Source organism: Solenopsis invicta, chromosome 16, assembly GCF_016802725.1.
Source record: "Solenopsis invicta isolate M01_SB chromosome 16, UNIL_Sinv_3.0, whole genome shotgun sequence".
Lineage (NCBI taxonomy): Eukaryota > Metazoa > Arthropoda > Insecta > Hymenoptera > Formicidae > Solenopsis > Solenopsis invicta.
In genome coordinates, this window is record NC_052679.1 from 9,209,323 (window position 1) to 9,234,139 (window position 24,817).

At 37.3% G+C, this 24,817-nt stretch overlaps 2 protein-coding genes across 2 annotated transcripts; both read right to left on the reverse strand.

Moving 5' to 3' along the window:
• Window positions 1-1,358: 1,358 nt before the first annotated feature.
• On the reverse strand, window positions 1,359-2,501 carry LOC105198158. The gene has a single exon (XM_011164809.1). It carries the CDS (start codon window positions 2,499-2,501, stop codon window positions 1,359-1,361), a length of 1,143 nt encoding a protein of 380 aa, XP_011163111.1.
• A 6-nt stretch (window positions 2,502-2,507) lies between these two features.
• On the reverse strand, window positions 2,508-6,468 carry LOC105198160. The gene is made up of 2 exons (XM_039458317.1): window positions 6,342-6,468; window positions 2,508-5,044 (listed from the first exon to the last, which is right to left on the reverse strand). Exons 1-2 carry the CDS (start codon window positions 6,466-6,468, stop codon window positions 2,508-2,510), a joined length of 2,664 nt encoding a protein of 887 aa, XP_039314251.1.
• Between the last annotated feature and the right edge of the window lie 18,349 nt (window positions 6,469-24,817).

Here is a 24,817-nt window from a genome sequence, read left to right on the forward strand (position 1 = left end):
TCACGACGCGGATGAGTTCATCGGTGCCAGCGTGCGTTTCAAGGACCCGTCCGAGTGGCCACTTGGCAGGGGGATAACGCTCGTCCCTAATCAGGACGAGGGATCCCACCTTGATCTGTCTGGAGGAATGTTGCCATTTAGCGACGTCTTGCAGCCGTTGAAGGTATTCGGTGGACCAGCGCTGCCAAAATCGTTCGACCATAAGTCGAACCTGTTGCCACCGGGAGAGTCGACCAAGCGGGATGTCCGTGAGCGATGGTTCTGGAACTAGCGTGAGCGGGTCACCCGTCAAAAAATGAGCGGGCGTGAGCGCGTCGATGTCCGATGGGTCCTCAGACATTGGACAGATGGGGCGAGAGTTGAGCACGGCCTCGATTTGAACGAGAACGGTGGTGAAATCCTCGTAGATGAGGAGAGTGTCACCAATAACTCGCTTCAGGTGGAACTTGGTCGATTTGACGGCCGCCTCTCACTTGCCGCCGAAATGCGGCGCGGCGGGGGGGTTGAAAATCCACCGAGTGCCATCGGAGGCTAAGAGGTTAGCCAGCTCACCCACATCTTTGGAGGCGGAGGAGAACATCCGTCGTAATTCCGCATCCGCCCCGGATCTCAACGAGGTAAATGCCACAGTGGCTTGCGAGTGTGGCACAGATCCCACGACGAGAGCAGAATCTCCTGAAGGCGGCCAGGAATCCAGCTGTTGAATAGTCGGTGGCGAGCTCCAAATGCACGGCGGAGGTGGCCATGCAAACGAAAAGGACCAGAAAGGCCTTGTAGCGACGAACGCAGCGACTGGGCCATGATTTCAGCAGGAACGGTCCGGCGTAGTCCACTCCGGCGTTGGTGAAGGGCCGGGAAGGAGTAACTCGGGAAGGAGGAAGTTGACCCATAAGTTCTTCCGCGGCGGCGGCCCGATAACGAGCACATCGAACGCAACGCCGAATGACCTTGCTGATGGGAGCTTGACCGCCGAGGATCCAAAATTTACGCCTCAGAGTGGCGAGGACGAGTTGGATGCCCCCATGTAGGGTGCGGCTGTGGGTTCCCTCGATTATGAGGTGCGAGAGAAACGAATTGCGCGGCAAGAGGATGGGATGCTTAGTGTCGGGATCGAGCTGAGAGTTCTGAAGCCGCCCGCCAAGCCGGAGGACGCCTTCCGGATCGAGGAATGGAGTAAGGCGCAGGAACGGATGTGAGCGAGGAAGCGCGGAGCCTTGAGAGAGAGTGGCAAGTTCAGCTGCGAAATGTGCCCTTTGAATGTGCAGCACCCAGAACTTTTCGGCGGCGGCTATTTCCTGCGGTATGAACGCGAGGGCGTCGGGAAGGCGTCGTCGAAATCGAGCGGCGGCCCGAAACAGTCAGGCAGTGATACGGATCAAGCGCATGAACTTGGAATAGCGGAAGACGAGCTCCCAGAGAGCGCCTGGACGAGTCACATTTGCATGGCACGGTCGAGCCGGTCGCTCCTCCAAATCGACGGCACCATCCGGAGGCGGAGCTGCGGTGTTCCAGGACGCGAGGTGAGAGGAAAGCCAAGGTGGGCCATCCCACCAGAGTCGATGCGTTAGAAGCTCTCGAGGAGAGAGGTCCCGCGAAGCACAGTCCGCGGGGTTATCGGTCCCGCTAACATGATGCCAGGAAGCGTCGGGAGCGAGATCGTGAATGGCGACGACTCTGTTCGCCACGAAGTCCCTCCATCTGGATGGGTGGCCTTGCAGCCATGCCAGGACCACGCTGGAATCAGTCCAAAGATGCGCCGGCGTGCTTGAGAGTTGAAGAGTCGTACGGACTTGGGACAGAAGGCGAGACAAAAGCAAGGCTGCAGAAAGTTCGAGGCGCGGTATCGTCGTACGCTTGAGCGGAGCGACCTTACTCTTTCCGGTGATCAGTGACACCGTTGTTTGACCTTCGATCGTGATACATCGAAGGTAGAGCACAGCTCCGAGGGCTGCGTTCGAAGCATCCGAAAACCCGTGGATTTCCATGGAGGCGGAGGGATGGATGCCGAGCCAGCGAGAGAGAGAGATAGACGAGAGGGCATTTAGTTCCGCCTCGAAGTCCAGCCATCGTTGAGCCCACGGTGCAGGAAGTGGCTGGTCCCACGGCATTTGGAGCTTCCACAGACCTTGGAGAAAGATCTTCGCCACGACGATGATGGGAGCGATCCACCCTAGAGGATCAAATAGTTGAGCGACTCGTGAGAGCACCACTCGCTTAGTCAACGTGGTGGACGCCCGCGGCAAGTTCAACTGAAAGATAAAGAAGTCATCACGAGGGTTCCAGGCGAGACCGAGAGCCCGGGGCAATGCGTCGAGCAAGAAAGCTCTTGGTGCAGTAGACGCAATGCGAGCATCCTCGACTTTGGTAAGGACGGCGGGATCGTTTGACACCCATTTGTGCAAGCGAAAACCGCCCGCCATGAGCAGACTGTTCAACTGCTCGGCCTTGGATTGCGCGAGAGATAGCGTATTCGCGCCGGACAGGACGTCGTCGACGTACATCTCACTTTAGAGAACTGGGGCGGCCAGTGGAAATCGATGGCCGTTATCGGCAGCGAGCTGCGACAGTACGCGCAGGGCGAGGTACGGAGCGCACGACAACCCATAGGTCATCGTGCACAAGAGATACTCCTGGGGTGGCCCGTTCTTGCTCCAGAGAATCCGTTGAAAATGGCGGTCGTGTGGATGGACCTCGATCTGTCGGTACATCTTTTCCACATCGGCGAGAAACACGAAGTTGTACCGACGCCAGCGGAGCAAGATATCGGCGAGATCCTGTTGGAGCTTTGGGCCGACGTGCAGGCATTCGTTGAGGGAGACCCCGGACGAGGAAGGTGCTGAGCCATTGAAAACGACGCGCAATTTGGACGATGAACTGCCGGGTCGCAGTACCCCGTGATGCGGCAGGAAGAACGACGAGCCAGAATACGTGTCTGCTGGCGACGTCTTAACCATGTGGCCGAGAGTCTCGTATTCCTGGAGAAAATCGGCGTAGAGTTGCGCGAGTTCTGGATTGGAGGCGAAGCGCTGTTGCAGTCGGCGGAGAGCACGCTCCGCGCGCGAGCGAGAGCCACCGAGAAATGATACAGAGGTTTTAAACGGTAGGCAGACAATGTATCGGCCTGATGCGGAGCGCCGGTGGGTGTCACGAAAATACGCCTCGCAGTGAGCTTCATCCTCCGTGATTCCTGCGGATTGAGACGTAGTTGCGACTTCCTCCTGCGTCCAGAATTGGCGAAGTAGAGTCTCGAGCTCCCGTTCTGGGCAATTGCTAGTGTCGTGCGACGGCGATGCAGTGGGCGTGGACAGATTCGGCACCACACCAGACGGGCCGTATATTACCCAGCCGAGCTTGGAATGCTGCGCGACTGGCTGTCGCAGAGTACCACGCCGGAAGGTTTCGCCGAATAGGTGGCCAAGGACGTCCGAGCCAAGGATGAGGTCCACCGGTCCAGGCTTATACCAGGTTGGATCAGCCAGAGGCAGGTTGTCCAGATGGCTCCACGCAGTTGGGTCCACCTCCTCTCCCGGCGCCCGGCTCATCACGCGAGGCACAACGTAAGCAGCAGCGTCGAACTCAAACGTGGGGTCGACGCAGGACTGCAATCGGAGAGCAAGTGCGCCGCGCGTGGTGTACGATGATAAGGATCCGACTCCGAGTAGAGGAATGCTCGCGCGATGAAGAGGACACCGCAGGAGCTGCGCGAACGATTCACGGACGAGGCTGAGCTCCGCGCCGAGATCGAGAACAGCGCGGGCGTCAATTGCCTGCCCGGAGCGATTCAACACGCGGACGCGAGCGGTGGGCAGCAACGTCATCGCGGGCGTATCCAGGCGACAACCGGACGCGTGAAGCGAGATAGCGCCTGAGCCCGCGACGACCGCAAATGCTGCAGCGGAGGGTGAGGCCTCGCTCGCGGCACTTTGACCAGGCTGCATTGCAGCACTCGAGGTCGCGGACGCACGATGAATGAGAGTATGATGATGCCCACCGCAGAGCCGACATCGTTTAGCGGATTTGCATTCGATTAACCGGTGATTGCCGAGGCAGTTCGCGCACAAGCGTTTTGATACAACAAACTCGCGTCGGTCCTCCATCGGTTTGGCAGCGAATTCGTTACAGGAGGCGATAAAGTGAGAGCCGTCACAGAAGGAGCACTTGAGTGAGTAAGCGTTGGCAGCGTTAACGCGCGAGGCGGGCCTCGTAGCGAGTGTCTTAGCGGCCTTGACAGTCTTGCTGGAATTCCCGGGAGCGATCACCTCTAGAGCGCGAATGCGCCCATCCAGAAAGTCGTCGAGCTCGCGGAATGTTGCCGGATCCGCGGAATGTTGGCGGTACCCTGACGCAGCTCCCACGCCTCGCGTCTCGGGATCGAGTCGACGAGTAATAAAGTGAACCAAGATGAAATCCCACGAATCGATAGGCGCGCCGAGAGCTCCGAGCCCACCGAGAGCTTCTTTAACGGTAGATACCAAACCTTTTAAATCACTGACCGATTTGCGCGCGATTGGGGCGATAGCAAAAAACTTGTCCAAATGAGCGCTAACGATAGCACGTTTGTTCTCGTACCGGGCTACGAGAGCATCCCACGCTGGACCGAAATTATCGGCGGTAACCGGGACGTTCGCGATATGCCGAGCAGCATCCCCAGTGAGGCTGCTCTTGAGATGATGGAATTTCTCCACCGCAGGGATGTCGTCGTTGGAGCCGACCATGGATTGAAAGAGATCGCGAAATGACGTCCACGACTGGTAATCACCCGAGAATTTCGGAAGCGTGATTTTTGGGAGAAATCGCGCGGTGCTAGAGACAAGGCGAGAAGTGTCATTGCCAAGAGAAGTATTTAACGCACACAGCGAAGCCGCGCGATCGCGCATCCGAAGCACTTCCGCTTTGACGTCGACGTAAGCGGTCTCGCACTGATCATACAAGTCTTCTTGAAAATACTTGTGCGAATCGAGCTCTTTCGTTCGCTTACCGAGAAGAACAGAATGAGCGTCAGCGAACTTTCTCCATTTGGAATCGAGAAGCTCGAGCGTGGCGTCTAGATCATGGTGGAAGTAACATGGTATGTGCAGTTTGCAAGCATGTCTCTCTAATTCTTTGCTCTCTCGCTTGTTTTCTGACCGTTCAGACCCCAGGTGTACCAATCTTATTTAACTCCACAAAGTTGTTACAACTGAATGTAGTTGTCTTCGTTGCACGCACATCATGTTGTATTCTCTCGGTCTTTTTTTATCGCATACGTGAATATCGTACGAGAGCCTCGAGCAGAAGGAAGAATGTGATTTGCATGTAAGTAATATTTTTTAATATTTTACAATAATTGAAGAAGTTTGTTCATATATTAACATAAATTAAACTGGAAAGGCTTCAAATAAAATTACATAAAATTCAATGAAATGACTCTTTGAAGGTCTCTTTCAATATATAAAAAGAAAAAACAAATACAAAAATTTAATTTTAAAGAATTCTCAGTTGATTATCTCCCAAATTAATTCGATCCGCCATAAGGCCGCGAACTGCACTATATATAATGCTTTTCCTAGATCGCTCCGCTTAAAAAGTCGCAATTTTTTTACTCAATCCGCATAAAATGCCGCGAGTAATGTATAAAATTCTTAAGATCGTTCCGCTTGAAAAGCCGTGATTTTTTTTACTCGATCCGCACAAAATGCCGCGAGTAAATGTATAAAATTTTTAAGATCGTTCCGTTTGAAAAGCCGCGATCGTTTTACTCGATTCGCACAAAATGCCGCGAGTAAATGTAAAATTGATATTTTACAAACTTTGATTAATTTTTGTGGAAGTTTGACTGGTATAGGTTGCTCATCTACCACGAAAGTCGATGCAGTCTTGTTGAGATAATAACACTCTAAAGAAAGCAGGATCAGTCTTTCTTTAAAAATTTTCGCAAATTGTTGACTAAGTCACCAAAAGTTGGTCTATGTTTATTTTTTGTTGCAAAAATTATGTTTTTGTTGCGGAAATAATTTTTTCATTTTTTTATTTTTTCTCCTTTCATCATTTTTTAAGTATTGCTTCTTATTTATTTTACGATGCACCGACGCACCATCTTCACTAAATTTCACATAAAATCTCTCGAATTACGTACTTCTCTCGAAATCACGCGTACTACAAACGGTACAAACTGCAATTCTTTCAGAGAAAAGGACACAACGAACATACAGCAGAGTGCGACAAAGATGCAATCATAACAGTTGTAGTAACCTGATATTATCAAACATTTAATTTTTCGAAGTTGATACACCTGGGGTCTGAGCGGTATCCGAAGCGAAAAAGGGGCGTGGTTTGCGGATTTTGCACACACCATGTAATACTTCCACCACGGTCTAGATGCTGCCGAGTCAGGTTGTCCTTCCCCCGTTTTTTGAGGTTCTCCACCGTGCGGTTGATTCGATAGAAGATATCGTTCTGTTGCAGGACGGTGGACTCAACCTCGGCCATGACGCTTGCGTGGAGCGGAACAGTCGATTAGCACTCAAAGTCACAATTCTCGGAGGTCACTCAGTCCGAAACTGATCAGTCACACGAGATGAGAGATTCCCGTCGAGTTTGAGAGTTAGAAGATAGGCGCGAACTCGCGAGTGTCTGAGCGGCGGCGAGATAGGAGTCACTGATACGGCCGCGCGCGAATACGCGATCGATCTCACTCGCGGATCCGGCTCGAAGGACCAGAAAATGTTCAGAGAAATTTAAGATAAGCTAAGTAAGAAAGGATGGGAGAAAGAAGACTGGAATGCAGAGAGAGGTAAAGCACTGACTTTATTCAACTGCGAATTTTCAACAGAGTAATGATATGCGCGAGACAATAACTTGGATACTGAGCGAGAGCGAGAGATTGTCTGCACGCCGAATAGCGAAAGATTGGCGCGCTTCGGAATGCGAGCAGCGAGGATCCGCGATTTTGGCGGCGGGCAGTAGCGCGCGGAACCCGCTGATTGGCTCAGTTTGGAGCAAATCACGCGAACATGAGCGTATTTACGCGTGATATTTTTCGTTAAGCAACGCGGCAGGCAGGAATGCTCTGAGTCAATATTCTGAATAATAACGCGGGTAGAAATTGAGAAAGGATCGATTTTGCTCTGAACAGACACATATGGGAAAGAAAGAGAAACATATTACAATAGAAACGGCTGGGGGATAGAGACAAAAGAGATAAGAGAAGACGACTTAGAAAAGGAATTAATAGACAGGAAAAAGAATACACAGAGACAATGGAAAAATAGAAAAATTAAAAAGACAAGATATAATAGGATATACAGGAGAATAGGTTTAAAAGGAAGGCTGCCGATATACTTGGAAAGTAGAAATATAGAAGATACAAGTAGAGGTGATGACATAAGGGCGAAAATAAAGGTGTGAGAATTTAGAACAAGTGAATAAATATTGGTTAAAGGAAATACATTGGTCTTGTATATTTTACGAGAAAGACAGGGATTGTATAGAACACTATGTCAAGGAATGTAAGAAAACAAGCGGATGATTTTCGGAATTAGAAGATGATAAAAATAGGGTCATAGATCAAATATACAAAAAAGACTTAAATAGGCAGAAGGGAGTAGTAGTGAAGAAGTTATGAAAAGAGAGAGAAAGAGTACTAAAAAGTAGGAGGGAGGAGGCGAAACAGAGAGTGAGAAGACAGGAAAAAATGGAGGAGAAGGAGAAAGAGGGAAGGACAGAATAAGACTGTAATATAGCTTTAAGTGTTATAAGGTAGTATGTAAAGAGGAATGTTATATAAAACAAGGGCTGTAAAAAGCTGTGAGAAAACGAATGACGCCCGATTGCGCACATAAACTATCGGACACAAGAGCATTTCCCAATCGGACACGGACCCAATCGGACACAGACCCGATCGGACACACATCGTTTTAATCGGACACGGAAACGATTGCGCACAGATTCGATTGCACACAGACTCGATTGCACACGACCCGATTGCGCACCGATCCGATTGCGTATCGACCCGATCGCCCACCGACCCGATCGCTCACCGACCCGATCGCCCACCGACCCTATTGGTCACCGACCCGATTGCGCACAACTCGATTGCCCACCGACCCGATTGCGCACAGATCCAATTCTACACGAAGAAAAATTATTTTAAGAACAGAAATGTCCTCTGACGAAAATACAGTTAAGAAATATAAATATAAAATTTTTTGGAGTATGTACTTTAAGTATCCAAGACGTGACGTTTTAGTGCGAATATCAGCTATTCTGTTAATAAACAAAATAATTTTATCTCTTGCGATACAAGTAAGTTCAGAATTAATCGCAATGAAGCTTTGCACATATCATCTTGAATATTTAAAGTATATAAATGTTTACACAAAAAAATTGAAACTTTTATGTTTTTAAACAATTTAATTTGTAATAACAAAACAAAATAAATCGTGAAAAAGTATTATTAAAGGAAAATATTCGTCGTTATTTACATAATGCAATATAATTTATTTAAAATATAAACGATTAATACTTTCATTTTATCATGAGATACATGTTTCAAACGTTAATTGTTTGAAACTACACATTGCATTGACAGGAAAGCCATTACAACAATGACTTAATGACAGATCTGTTCGAGCGGCATACATTTTTCCTGAATAATGTGACATACGCTTTCAAGGATGAAAGGAAGATCAAAATAGCTTTTATTATGTTTATTTGATCCAATTAGCTTTATTTTGTGACCATTCATAATTTATCCATCAAAATAGTTAGAAGATATGAAGTGTAGCATTCATATGTTGCAATGTATGTTATCTTATTTTCATCATTTATACCTGCATCATGAAAGCAACAAATTGAATATGAATTAAAATTTTCGTAAAATTCATATTTTTTTCATATTTTTTTTTTGTTCTAACATTTATTTCGTTTATTAATTAAATCAAGGGACATAACCTCATAACCTCATACCTGTCAAACTGAAAAGATCAAGAGTGAATTATACATAAACATTAGATAAAAGCAATATAACAATGTTATTAACATTGAGAGCTTTCACCTAATGTTCATGTATAATTCACTCTCGCTTTTTTTCATGTAGTTTGACACGTGTAAAGTTATGAGGTTACGTCCCTTGATTTTATTAAAGAAATAAATGTTAGAATCACATAATAGAAATGTGAATTTTGCGAAAACGTTTGATTCATATTCAGTAATTTGTTGCTTTCATGATCCAGGTGTAAATAATGAAAATAAGATAACATTGCAACATATTAATGCTATTTTTCATATCTTCTAACTATTTTGATTAATGAACATGGTCACAAATTAAAGCTAATTGGGTCAAATAAACATAATAAAAGCTATTTTGATCTTCCTTTCAACCTCGAAGGCGTATGTCACATTATTCAGGAAAAATGTATGCCGCTCGAACAGATCTGTCATTAAGTCATTGTTGTAATGGCTTTCCTGTCAATGCAATGTGTAGTTTCAAACAATTAACGTTTGAAACATATATCTCATGATAAAATGAATATATTAATCGTTTATATTTTAAATAAATTATATTGCATTATGTAAATAACAACGAATATTTTCCTTTAATAATACTTTTTCACGATTTATTTTGTTTTGTTATTACAAATTAAATTGTTTAAAAACTTATAAAGATTTCAATTCATCTGTGTAAACATTTATATACTTTAAATATTCAGGATATTGTGTGTAAAGCTTCATTGCGATTAATTCTGAACTTACTTGTGTTATAAGAGATAAAAATATTTCGTTTATTAACAGAACAGTTGATATTCGCACTAAGCGTCATATAAATCATCTTGGATACTTAAAGTATATACACCAAAAAATTTTATATTTACATTATTTCTTAATTGTGTTTTTGTCAGAGGACATTTTTGTTCTTAAAATAATTTTTCTTCGTGTAGAATCGGATCCGTGTGCAATCGAGTCCATGCGCAATCGGGTCCGTGCGCAATCGGGTCCGTGCGTAATCGAGTTCGTGCGCAATCAAGTCGGTGGGCAATTGGGTCGTGCGCAATTGAGTCGGTGAGCAATAGGGTCGGTGGACGATCGGGTCGTGTGCAATTAGGCCTGTGTGCAATCGAGTCCGTGTGCAATCGTGTCTGTGGGCAATCGGGTCCGTGTGCAATCGGGTTTGTGGGCAATCGAGTCCGTGCGCAATCGGTTCCGTGTCTGATTGAAATGATGTATGTCCGATCATTACTATGTGCGATAGGGTCTGTGTTCGATCGGGTCCGTATGCAATAGGGTCTGTGTCCAATCGGGTCCGTGTCCGATTGGGAAATGCTCTTGTGTCCGATAGTTTATTTGCGCAATCGGGACAGTCCCTATTGTACATATTCTGCTTAATCAGCGGCAGAAAAATCTGCTGCAACGTTTATAACAATTTCGGAATGAAATGGATTTAACAAGTGAATGCTGGTGCCACCGCTAAGTGGCCACGTCGCCGAAGATCTTCTTGTGAGTCGAGCGCGGCTACAGGCGTTATATCTAGGCGCCGTCGCGGGCGATTGTCTAGTTCACACTTCAGTGAGCTCTTATATATATGAATTGCTTGAAACGAAAACTCGTTCTCATTTTTTTTAAATATGATGTTTGTGTGGAACGCTGTTCCACATAAAATTTTATATTTTTACATGTAAATAACAATTTTTATTGTTATTTAATCTTGTACATAAATTAAATGTTTAATTTAAATTTAATTCTTTTTAACAGACACAAGAAAAAGACACAAGAAATACTTTTTTGTAAACTAAACATTTATTACGTTTACATTAATGTATTCTGTTTTAATAAATCTATTTGGATTCCAATCTCATTTTCAATTAGTTTTAATACCGTATTTTTGGTGTAGAAATCTCGATCGATTCGGATTACCTTTTTTTAATCGGTTTTATCGCACATTTTTGGCAGGATGGTGACAATTCAGCAGAAAGAAGAATTAACTTATTTATTTTTTATATATTTAAAAAAAAAGTACAAAACATATATTTAACCATTTTTTACATGTTGTTGAATTTTTGCTGAAATTTATGACTCAACACAGTTGTTGGCAACTTGCTCTTATGTTGCTCTTTATGTATAGCGATAAACCGTTGACAGCAAATACGCAGCATATTGGCAGCAAAACGTGCTGAATTCATATGATGTCAAACCAAAGGCAAATGAGGCACACACCTTGTTCTAAATTTGCTGAAAACTAATGCCCTTTGTTTTCGGCAACATTACAGCAACAACACAGACAGATGGCTATCAGGGTTGTTTTTCTGAAATTTTAGGTTCGAATCCCGTCGATGCCGAAGTGCGTTTTCAAAAAATTGTAAAATAATGCGTAATTGTAGTTTAGGGGAGACCGGGGCTATTTGTTAGACTTTTTTTTCTTTTGTGTCTCCTGAGTTCTATATTCGTTAAAAAAAAAAAAACATAGGACGGTTTGAAAGGTTGAACCTTCTCCTTCACAATGCCCATATAGATAAAACATGAAAGTGTACTTGCTTTGAAGTACATATAAAAATGTCGACTAATGCCAAGAATTACGAATAGCCTCAAGTCCGCGGTAATTCGTAACTAGTGCGGGAATATCCCGAAATTTGTGTTCTAAGTTGAAAGACTATAAAAAAAACTGTTGTTAAAACTTTCTTTTATTTAAAAAAGGATATAGGTATAAAAAAAACAAATGCAAACATACACGTTTGCAGGTCTTTTTATGCCATCGGTGTGACAAATTTCCTAACCTTACAAGTGGCAATCTTTATTGCTTTATAACTTTTTACCTGCTTAAAAGCGACGATTTTATATTTATATTCATGTTCTATCTACTAAAATACATAATATTATCAAGTTTAAACTAAATTAATGAAGAACTTCAGTTTATCTCAAGGCTTAACTCTACGTAGCGTAGACGTTTCTAACGCAGACAACGTAAGGTTAGGGTTACCCATAGGCGCTGCAATCAGTATTAACGAATTGCCCCGGTGCTCGATATTATGAATAGCCCCAAACATCAACCGTGCGCATTATTGCGTATGATCGACAAAAATAGACATCACACAGCAAAAGTAAACATGAAATGTTTCAAATACATTCAACTGGGCACGAAACATTTAAAGTTTTCAAAAAAATTTTATTATCTTACTTAAATTTCAAAGAAATGCTGACTATCAGAAATTACTTCGATTGTCGCAAAACACATTTTTCACGACTATGACTTCAATATAACGCTGTTGCCAACAAAACTTTGTTAGCAACATCGTTACATTAGGACGTGTTTACAGTGTTTAAAATAAATTTTTAATATATACCCATAAAAAGATATTTCCAATTATCGAATTACCCCGTCTAACGATTTGTCCCTGTCTCCCCTATAAAATATAATCTTATATGCGAAATAATAAACACAAGTTAAGCTTATAAGAATAATAAGATATGTTAAAAAAAAATTTTTTTTCTTTGAACTAAAAAATTAAATAAGCAGCAATATTGCCGCAATTTTTGCAACATCAGATAAACTCTTCCATATGCTGCAAACATATATAAGATACAGTAACACTCAGATGGTCCTAGAGACAACAAGAGGTCTGAAAATGTGAGAAAACTTTGTGCTTGTCGGAACGACAAGTTTTAAAAAAGGGGGTCAGTGTTATGTCCGTTTTTCGGCTGAGCTTGAGAAGCTGGCCAAAGGAACATCGATTAGACAAAAAAACGCGGCCAACTTTTGTTCTGTTCTGGGACGCGGAGCTGTCACAAAAAATTTAGAATAATTCCGCCACAATTTATTTGTATAAAATTATTAGATTAAAGTTAGTATCTTTTTTTTATAAAAGAGTTCTTTCTTTTCGCGTCGTGAAAACGAGTGTTTTTGCGCGAGAGAACTGTGTACTTGTTTTGTCGAGTACAACAATATAAAGAATTTAAGAAAGTTTTTAGTATAAATCATACGTAAATATATTAAATTATTCTAATAAAAAAAAACGTTGGTATTGTATCAGAAAATATTAAATGGTCCAATAATTAACCCTTAAACCAGTGCTGTCAGCTACTTGCAACTTTCGGCCAGATTTTTCGACGCACGCTCCCCTACCACCGCTCGCGCCTTAGCAACGGCGCTGCCGGACGGCGTAACTAAGGAGTGCGACACATCGTCTCAGGGCCGTGCGTAATACAAAAGTTATAAGATCATGAGTCATAAAGCAGTCTAATTATTTAATGTCTTATAATTCTACAAAAATTATTGAAATTTTTTTTTGATATTTTAATAATTACATTTAAGTAATATTTTATTATTACATAATTAAATAATTATTATTATACTATTATTACGTATATTATAACGTATGTGTACTGTAAAATTAAAAATTTGTGCAATTTATTTATTATTTAAAATTCAAAGTTTTTAAAATACCTTTTCAATTATGTTGGTTTATTTAAAACCATTATATGTATCTAGAATTATAATTATATAATTATATTAAAAAATAATAGGTTTCCGCATCACCCATGCGGTACTATTAAAGATGCGTTTTTTTTTAAGTGGTTTCTCCAGTAGGCCTATTCCACTAATAAGAAATAGAAAAATAATTCGCGTAGAGAAAATAAAAATTCTAATATTGATTAAACAAAGAATATTTGCAAAAATAAAGAATTAATTAATTCGATTTTCTAAATCGTTTACATGAATTTACGACAGATGAAACATCAACGGAAATATTAGAAGTCGCGGTTCGCATCAGCGAAGGTAATGAAACGTCGTTTAAGCAAGAACGCTTGTCCGTTTTTGTATATTTTAATTTTGAAAAAGAGGACTCGCATAAATATGTGGATCCAAACATTGAAAAAATTCGAAGACTAAAATTTACAAGTTTAGGATAATTTGATCTATTTAAAATCTTAAAAAATTCTATTCCTTTTTCTGGTCGCGCTTTAAGAGACAAATCAGTTTGCAAATTACATAGCTCTTCTTGAAATTCTAAATTTTGCTCCTCAATCTGAACTGTCAAAGGATTTTCAAACAGAATTATATCTTTTCTGAGTGATTCAAAATCACTAAAACGCGTATCAAACTGAGTTATTAAAGATTCTATTAAATAAAGATGTTTTTTAAAATCACATTCGTTGCCATGTTCTGTTAGGAGAATTTTGCATGATGGATAAAACTCTAGAATACCGTTTTCTAAATGATTTTTCAATAATATTAATTTTCTACGAAAGGAATCAATATGACTAATTAATTGACAAATTGTTTGATTGGCTTTTTGCAGGTTCAAATTTAAAATATTTAAATGAGAAGTTAAATCGGTAATAAAAGCAAGTTCAGTAAGAAAATTTATATCTTCAAAAAAAGATTTAAAATCGTTTGCTGCGGACATTTTTTGCAAAAAAAGATAAATTTCTTTTCGTACCATAAAAAATTTTTGTAAACATTGACCGGCACTTAGCCATCGAACTTCGCAATATAAAGGTATATCCTTATAAATTGCATTGTGTTCTTCAAGAAAAGATTGAAATTTTCCTGTGATTTAAAGTTTTGTTACCGCCTTTAATTATATTTATAATTTTTGTAACAATTTGCATTGTGGAGCACAGTTTAATTGCTTTTCCACATAATGCTTCTTGGTGAATAATGCAATGGATAAGAGGGAAATTTAAATTTCGTTGTTTTATTTGGCCAAAGAAGCCTATTTTTGAACCTGTCATTGCTCTTGCGCCATCGGTAACGATAGCCGAACATTTGCCAAAATCGATGTTTAATTTTTCAAGAACTTGTTCAACGGCATTAAAAATATCTAAACCGGTTGTCGTATCATGTAAGGACACAAAATCTAACAACTCCTCGACACATAAAAAATCGTTTTGTACGATTCGAGCAAAAATGCTCAATTGACTCACGTGTCGATTATCGGTGCTCTCATCAAGACATAAAGAAAAATATGAGCATGTTTTCAACAAATATTTTAATTTTTCTTGTATAGAAAACGCGATATGATTAATTCTTGATACTACCGTATTTCTACTCAATGGAATATTCTTAGCTTCTGAAAGAGTTAATGAATTCCCGAAAGACTTAGGGTGTTTACGATAACTAATCGGATCTCGGATTGGATTAAACAATGGTACGTAAGTATAGAAAATTTCCCTAGGCTAATCGAATTGACGATCTCTGTCTCAAATGTGATCCGATTGATGACGAAAGCGTTGAGACGCAGAAACATGCTTGAAAAGTAAGTCTCTTTATTTTTTTAAATAATCATACAAAAAATCAAAGATAAAGTTAAAAAGAATGATTTGAATTTAGATTTATTGTAATATTTTTTGTCTAAACACTAAATTTCGTTTAAATTTCTATTTGTAAAAATTAATTAATCTATTCTAAAGTTTGTGGTTATATCGGAAACAAATCAAAATTAATAAAACAATTATTAATTGTTAGGTACAAATTAAAGCATATAATTAATATTTTAAGCATATCATATAAAATTCCTGTTTATTATAAACTTAGTAAAAATAACTTTGAAATCATTCAACTACATTACACATTAATCAATATTAATTTATATGTTAAAAATCAATAATGTTTCTAAAAATGTTCTTTTTATTCTTTTCCAGATTGTAAATAAACTTCAATTCCATGAATAAATAAAAATTACTGGAAAATGGATTTATATGAAAAGGGCATTATTGAACAATATCAATTTGTGCTAACTTAAAATTTGTAAAATCTGCTTTTCTTTATTGTTGTTTATTAGAGAGTAATAATATAAAAATGAAATATACGCATCATATATGCATACAATTATTTTAATTTTATTTATGTATATTCCGTTCTTATATTATTACTCTCTAATGAACAACTAACAAAGAATAGCAGATTTTACAAATTTTAAGTTAGCATAAATTGATATTGTTCAATAATGCCCTTTTCATGTCCATTTTCCAGTAATTTTTATTTATTCTTGGAGTTGAAGTTTATTTACGATCTGGAAAAGAATAAAAAAAACATTTTCAGAGACATTATTGATTTTTAACATATAAATTAATATTGATTAATGTATAATGTAGTTAAATAATTTCAAAGTTATTTTTACTAAGTTTATAATAAACAGGAATTCTATATGATATGCTTGAAATATTATATGCTTTAATATGTATCTAATAATTAATAATTGTTTTATTAATTTTGATTTGTTTCGATATAACCACAAACTTTAGAATAGATTAATTAATTTTTACAAACAGAAATTTAAACGAAATCCAGTGTTTAGACAAAAAAAATTACGATAAATCTAAATTCAAATCATCCTTTTTAAACTTTGATTTTTTGTGTTATTATTAAAAAAAATAAAGAGACTTAAGCCTGCCGCAGACGATACGTTTTTTCTTACTGGATTTCTAATTGGATTTTCTTACTTGCTACCGTACAGGCAATGGTACTGGCAGTGCTACTGGCCGTGGCTTCACACGGTGCGAGTTTTCGTACGGGCTAAGCAACTGAAATTTGTTTCATAGAAGCGGCACGCTTAAATATGGATGAGATAGTTGAGATGGATGAAATTATTGCAACAGTTATACATTGTCGTAAAATTGCATTATTTTTAATTATTGAAAAATTGCGACAACGAAATAAATATCGCCGACGTTTATGGAGTCGACAGTCAATACATTCCCTGATAGCCACTTGTCTGTGTTGTTGCTGTAATGTTGTTGAAAACAAAGGGCATTAGTTTTCAGTAAATTTAGAACAAGGTGTGTGTCTCATTTGTCTTTGGTTTGACATCATATGAATTCAACACGTTTTGCTGCCAATATGCTGCGTATTTGCTGTCAACGGTTTATCGCTGCACATAGAGTAACATGAGAGCAAGTTGCCAACAACATGTGTTGAGTCATAAATTTCAGCAAAAATTCAACATGTCGAAAACGGTTAAATATATGTTTTGTATTTTTTTTCAAATATATAAAAAATAAATAAATAAATTCTTTTTTCTGCTGAATTGTCACCACCCTGCCAAAAATGTGCAATAAAATCGATTTAAAAAAAGTAATCCGAATCAATCGAGATTTCTACACCAAAAATATGGTATTAAGACCAATTGAAAATAAGATCGGAATTCAGATAGATTTATTAAAACAGAATACATTAATGTAAACGTAATAAATGTTTAGTTTACAAAAAAGTATTTTTTATATCATTTTCGTTAAAACGAATTAAATTTAAATTAAATATTTAATTTATGTACAAGATTAAATAACAATACAAAATGTTATTCATGTAAAAATGTAAAATTTTATGTGGAACAGCGTTTCACACACAAGCCATGTTTGAAAAGAATGAGAGCGAGTATTTGTCTCGAGCTTACAACAAGCAAGTCCTAAAAGCTTACGGAAGTATAAGCTGAGGTGTCCGCCGCGGTGGCACCTAGATATAACGCCTGTGGCCGCACTTGACTCACGAGAAAATCTCCCGCGGCGTGGCCGCCTAGCGGTGACGCCAGCACTTATTTGTTAAATTCATTTCAATCCGATCTGATAGCCAAGTAAATAATTAATTTACTCCTGTTTATTTATTACATTACACACGCTCGCGCAAACACACAATCACATACGCACACGCGCGCATACACACACAAATCATTTTCGACATTTTATTTGACTACAAGACAATAATTAATATATTTAATGTTTATAACAAATACACGACAAAAGCACAGCATCATTATCTTTTTTTATTATTGTCACGTTGCTCTTATGTTGTTGAAAATGATTGATAAAACAAAATGTTTTCCACGAATAGAAGTCATTTTGTTGGCAACAGAATAAGCAACAGTTGCTTTCCGTTTGCTTTGAATCTGCTGACATAAAATGTCTCAAATCTGCTTTCATGTTGTTGAATATGTAGGACTTTGCGTTAAGTTTTCAGCAAATACACAGCAACTAGTGGAAAATTCATGTTCAGCATTAAGTTGCCTGATTTTGCAAAACATGCATGGCTATCAGGGTGCCGTCACATGGGGCGTAACTTGCTCCATAAATATCGCCGACGTTTATGGAGTTGACAGTCAATACATTCTTTAATGCCTCACTTTTACTGTGTTTATTATGGTAATTTGGTGTGTTTATCGCATATAAACATGGTTCTTATTAGTAGGCCTCTATTAAACATAAAATACTTTCTTTGGACTATTTTGAAGTCTTTTCATTTCTGCACGATGTTATGTTTGCGAAGTGAATTCACGTTTGAACTTTGACAACACTTTGACAGTATAACCTGGTATAACCCAGTATAATCTATAAGACTGCGTCCTAATTGGCTTTCACAATAAACCAGTACAGAATCACGTAAGAAAAATAGGACATGATCTATTACGAAAATCCAGTACGCGAGCCAGTAGCGTAGCCCGTAAGCTACCCATTTCCAGTACGGGAGCACGTAAGACTGCCAGTATAGGAGCACGTAAGCAATCTCGTAAGAAAAAACGTATCGTCTGCGGCAGGCTTTACTTTTCAAGTATGCTTCTCGGTCTCCACGCTTTCGTCATCAATCGGATTACATTTGAGACAGCAATCGTCAATCCGATTAGCCTAGGGAAATTTTCTATACCTACGTTGAGTACCATTGTTCAATCCAATCCGAGATCCGATTAGTTATCATAAACGCCCTTAACCGCTTCAATAAGACATTCTTTTACAAATTCACCTTCAGTAAATGGCTTAGAATGTTTAGCAATAAGATGTGAAATGGCATATGATGCAATACTTGCTTTTTTAGACGACAAAATATCATTATTTGAATTAAAATTTTCATTATATGCTAATCTTTCTGTATATACTAATTTTAACGCTTCTATTACATTATTCTTATCTGGATCCACATATTCTGCATAGTCCTTAAAATGTAGACTTTTATAATGTTTATCAATAACAAATTTTTTTACAACAGAAGGTTGATAACTGCACAATAGACAAACCGTTATATTATAAATACATGCAAAGAAGCTACTTTCCCATCTTTTATCAAATTGTTGTTCATACCTTTGTTCATCAGCCATCCTTCACGTTTAATATTTAATAAAATTAAAAAGAAGTTAATGAGATACACACATAGGAAACACGCATTTTGATACCCATGTCTCACAAGAAACTAACGGCAGCGGCAGTTTTTCTTAACAATCGACTGACAGAAACAAAATAGCATCAAAACAAACATCGCGCAACAAACGTTAAAGCGCGCGAGATTCACAGATCCAAGATTTAAAGTTATGAACTGTATCATTCACCAAGAAGCGTTATGTGAAAAAATAGTTCAATATTTCCATTTGATTAAATCTTTAATAATTCAATTTAATACGCGTTTTAGTAATTTTTAACTAAGAAGAAATTTAACTTGTTTTGAAAATCCGCTAATGATTAAAAGACGCTAATGATTAAAGACGATTGAGAAACAATTTATAAAAAAATTTATAATTTTAGAAAATACTATGCGATTTGCAAAATGATTTGTTTCTTAAAGCGTAACCAAAAGAAAAATCTTTTTAAAAGATTTAAGATTTTTTAAAGATTAAGATCTTTTAAAGATTTAAGATACATAAAATTAATAAAAATGGGTTAATTTCCGTCTTTAAACTTTTCAATGTTTATATCCACATATTTCGAATCCCTTTTCAAAATTTATATATACAAAAATAGACAAGCGTTCTTGCTTAAATAATATTTCATTATCTTCACTGATGCAAACGTCTTCTTTTTTAATATCAAATATTTTATCTTTCATAAATTCATATGAACAGTTTAGAAAATAGAATTAATTAATTTTTATTTCTGCAAATATTCTTTCTTTTCTTTTTTTTTGCTTTAATATCTGTAAATATTTACACTTGTTCTACGCAAATTATTTTCTTATTCTTTGTTAATGAAATAAGCTTTACTAGAGAAACCACTTTACAAAAAATGCTTCAATAACAAAGTGATACGGACACGTATTATTTACTTTGGTATAATTAGATATTATAATTAGTTTTATATACATATAATGATTTTAAATAAACCAATATAATTGAAAAGGTACTTTAAAAACTTTGAATTTTAAATAATAAATAAATTGCACAAATTTTTAATTTTACAGTACACATACGTTGTAATATATGTAACAATAGTATAATAATAATTATTTAATTATGTAATAATAAAATATTATTTAAATGTAATGGCAGTAAGCTAATCGATGATAAAAGGTTGCGATTGCATTTTCGAAGTACTCAGCAGGTATAAGAGTCTACTCGTCTTAATTGGCTGGACAGTCATTACAGCCTTGTCGTAACTGACTGGACAATGTACTTGTCTTGAATAACCTCTAAACTTGACCTTTGGTCAAGATCAACATCATGTATCTCGCTTTAATCACTGAAACATTTTTTCTGAAAACGCTTTTCTGAAGAGTTATCTAACCGTTAAAGGTTTGACTTTCAAATGAGCCTCATGGGCCACTTTAATCCAATGACTAAATACATATCCTGATATAAAATTTCCCGTTCTTTCCATTTCCGAGATAAAAAAATGGGGGTTTCCATTTAAGATTTTCAAGTTGACCTTGAAATGACCTCTACACAAAGAGTAAATCTGTTCTGGCAACCTCCATGTGGTACACATTGGATAATGCTAATGTCGAAGATACTCTAGCATTCAAGCCTTCTAACTCGGAAAGTACTCAACGAAAATAAACTTTCCTGTAGTGTTTTGGAAAGGTCTCGAGATAAGCTACAAGAATATGCAATAAAAAGTAGACAGTTCTATTTAAAAAAGTTGATGTGATTTCGATCTGACCTTGGCAACGCCATCCAAGGTCAAACTGATAAGATCAGTAAATAGATCTTTTGAAACCCTACAACTTTTGTCTGAAACACTTTTTCCTAAAATGCTTAGTTTTCGAGATATTTCGCCGTCCCGGAACTTTTCTCGCACCCTGTATATATATATGTTGTCCAGCATCGCCTTAAAGGCTCGTCAAAATCGGAGGGGGATACCTCAAAACCTTTCCTTGTTAGTAGAGAACGAACGTTCTTCTTGTTTGCCTCTCACTCTATCTGTCATCTTTCTGGTGTAGAAAAACACCACGGTCATCAGCAGTCCATTCTGTATGTCGATGGTATAACCCATACAGCACAGAGAGATTGCAGCAACATTGCAGAATGATTTCATTGAAACATTGTAATATTGCATATTGATTGCGAAACATTGCTGCAACAATGCTGGAAGATTACAGCAACATTAAGATGTCCGCTTTTTGAAATATTGTATTGAAACATTCCAGCAACATTGCAATGTTATGAATTTTTCCAAAATATTTACATCTATATTATTACACCACATAGTTCCAATGAACAAAACAATATTTTTATAACATTTTAAAAAACATTTTTCGCAAAAAAAAACCTCGGAAAATTTTTTTCGGAAATTCCAAGCGGTCACTCATCCAAGTCGCGACTCCGGTAAACGTTGCTTGACCTCCGTGATTGCTGCAAAATGATTCCTCATGATGATCTGTGAACACTTTATGCTGATATGTGTATATAACTGGTAGATCAGGTCAATATACGTTATCGAAAAAATGAAATATTTATAATTAAAGCACAGTATTTATATTAACAAATATAAAATTATAATTTTTTTTACTAATTTCACAAATGCAGAATAGCATCTGGAATAATTTTTCTGTTATTTGTTTAAATAAGAATGCAATTAGAAAATATATATCAATATAATACAATAATTAAATATGAAAAAGTTTTTATTATAAAAACAATTAAAAAATATTATTTGTTCATTGAGATGTAGATCGAGGTTTCTTCATATATGGACCTATTTCGTCTATTGATATGAATATTCATGTTTTTCAACAATACTATGATGCACAGCACCACAGGACCACATGACGTTTTCTAAACGTTTTAGAATCAACATTTGAAGGATGTCTGCAGACGTCTATGCAAAGTCGATTTGCAGTCAACTCTGAAAGCCTAACTTGAATGAGTCGACTTACAGACGACATAAGAACGGTTGTGTTGTTAGGGAATATAGAGATTCAGTGGAAAATTTAGTAACATCGCCCGACCTTAGTTTGATAAATGCGGATGAATAATTATGGATGAGTTAAATTAATATATTATTATACGTGAATATTTTACTTTGGCTCTTTATTGCCATTACTTTATTAAAAAATTATGATATTGCAATGTTTCCGAAATATGGCACATGCCATGAGATGTGACTATATTGTTAATTTATGTTTCTGCAATGTCTCCATAATATTGCATTGCAATCTGCAATGTTGCTGCAATTTTCTGTGCTGTATGGGAATTAGCGAAGTTTATTTATGAGTAAATAATAAAAAGCATAAGGCAACGCTCGTAATGTGAATAAACACAAGTATAATGTTAACGCATGTCAAAAAATGCGTTCACGAAATTTACCATTCAGGTGTCATAGATTCAATCTCAAATTTATTTATTATATGTTTGGAGAAGATTGTTCTAATACTTTAAAACGATGGATCGACTGTAATTATAAATGGATTGTTTCCATCTCATTTAAAAAATATTTGCGAGTCATTTCAATTTAAACATTACAAATCGAATAAAAAATTTGAGAATTTAAGTAGGAATTTTCGATGGAGACTTCTAAAAATCGAGATTTTTTATCTATATAGACACACCGATAATATAAAAAAAGAATTGTTTACCCACTCTTCTTATTTAACTCTCTTCCTGAATACATCCTGAAAGACATAATTGAACACCACTCAACATCATTTTTCAAATTCTATAAAAAACAATACACAGAGCACAAAAACAAATTCAATTGGTTGTTAGGTTTGCATCACTCGAAAAGAATTAACAAAATCAAACCAATATCTTATTATATTGGATTTCAAAATAATAACAAATTTGAAACATTTAGATATGCTCACAATGAACTCAATTCGATTGTTGACAATACAACGAAGATCACATTGGAACCTTCCAAGTTTGTCGATTTGGAAACTAACCCAACTAACCCAATAATAAATGGTTCGTCAATATTTCGAAGACAGAAATTCCCCCGAGTGTTTCAAATCTGCTACAACTTGGCGGCAATTTTTGCCTTCCTCCCAACAAAAAAACAAGTATAATTGAGTTCATAAAAGATATCGAGAGCAATAGATACATTCAGAAAGAAAGAGGAGAAATCCGCAACTCAGTTATCCCGTTGCTACATAATTTTTTACATAACAACTCTAGTTTAGATAAGGTAGAAAAGGAACTGTTATACATGAAGAGAGCCACTTCAGAATTTTGCAAATCAAATCCGAACGTTATATTTACACGCGCCGACAAAGGGAATATCACTGTAGCAATGGACAGATCAGATTACATCAAAAATATGGAACAACTCCTCCATGACAAAGAAACATATTTGATAATCAAAAATAATCCCATAAAAAAAGTAGAAAAAGATCTAAACACTACAATAAAAAGGTGGTATGATAATGATTTTATTTCAAAACAATCCTACTTCTCTCTCCATTCAAGTGACTCTACAATTCCAAAAGCTTATGGCCTTCCTAAGGTACATAAAGAGAATTTTCCCTTTAGAATTATTGTCTCCTCGGTAAACACTGCTCCCCAGCCAGAAATGATTAGTCGAATCGACGTCGATTCGACATCGATAACACTGGTCGATCGACGGTCGAAATGTGTAGTCGATTCGACTTAAAAATGGGCTTAAATTTCGACCAGTCATCGACAAGTCGATTTGATATCGATTTGATGTTGAATTAATACTAATTTCCAGCGAGAAATGACCTATCAAATCGACATCGAAATAATATCATTTTGATGATTTTGATGTCGAATCGATGTCGAATTGACGTCGATTTTGTCATCATTTCTCACTGGGAATATCTAGAGATGAGATTATAACAGGTAATATTAACGTGAACTTGAGTAATATCAAAATGCTATTTATTACTGTAATATATTACTTTAATATGTGAATAAAATGTTGAGTGAAAATATAAATGCATATGTGTATTTGCCAAACAAAATATAATTAGAAATGCTCATCTGTTTCTTTGAACTTTTTATCACGTTTTCCAAAACTTTCATCATCTTGTTTTTGATATAGAGCATTCTGTAACCATTGTCCTATGCATAATGATAAATCCGTAACAAATACATTAGGTCTCTTGTTATGAATTGCGCCTAGAAATAACGCAAATAGCACAAAATATTTATAAAACATTTACTAAATATTTATAATATTTATTTTAATATTTTATAAACATTTATCATAAACATTTAATAAATGTTTTTATGGCCGTAGATTAGACTGATCATATATATTTATCATAAACGTTTCAAAAATATTTATGATAAATATTATGGTAAATGTTTTGGACACGTTTATTAATTATTATGATAAATATTATGCTAAATATTTTAAAAATGTTTATTAATTATTATGATAAATATTATGGTAAATATTTTGAAAATGTTTATTAATTATTATGATAAAGATTTGTAAAATTTTACTTTTTTTTATTAAATTTATATAAAATTTTTTAGTATTAAAAATCGCATCAGCAAACAATATTTTTTAAATATTTATTGTTGTGTATTTTAAATATTTAAAAAAAACATTGTCTGCTGATTGGGAATAGTAGAATCCAACTAAAAATTATGAATTAATTTTAATTTTATTTATTGTTTAATAATTACAATATTAATATACATAGGCAATTCTTATCATTCTCGGTTAGACGTTAGCGAAGAAAGGT

Bases quoted from the DNA above. Each gene is read 5' to 3' on its own strand.
- LOC105198160 (XM_039458317.1), bottom strand. From the start codon at position 6,468: ATGGCCGAGGTTGAGTCCACCGTCCTGCAACAGAACGATATCTTCTAT. The intron at 5,045-6,341 runs GTATTACATGGT...ACCATGATCTAG, and splicing joins GCATCTAGACCGTGGTGGAA to ACGCCACGCTCGAGCTTCTC.
- LOC105198158 (XM_011164809.1), bottom strand. From the start codon at position 2,501: ATGTACGTCGACGACGTCCTGTCCGGCGCGAATACGCTATCTCTCGCG.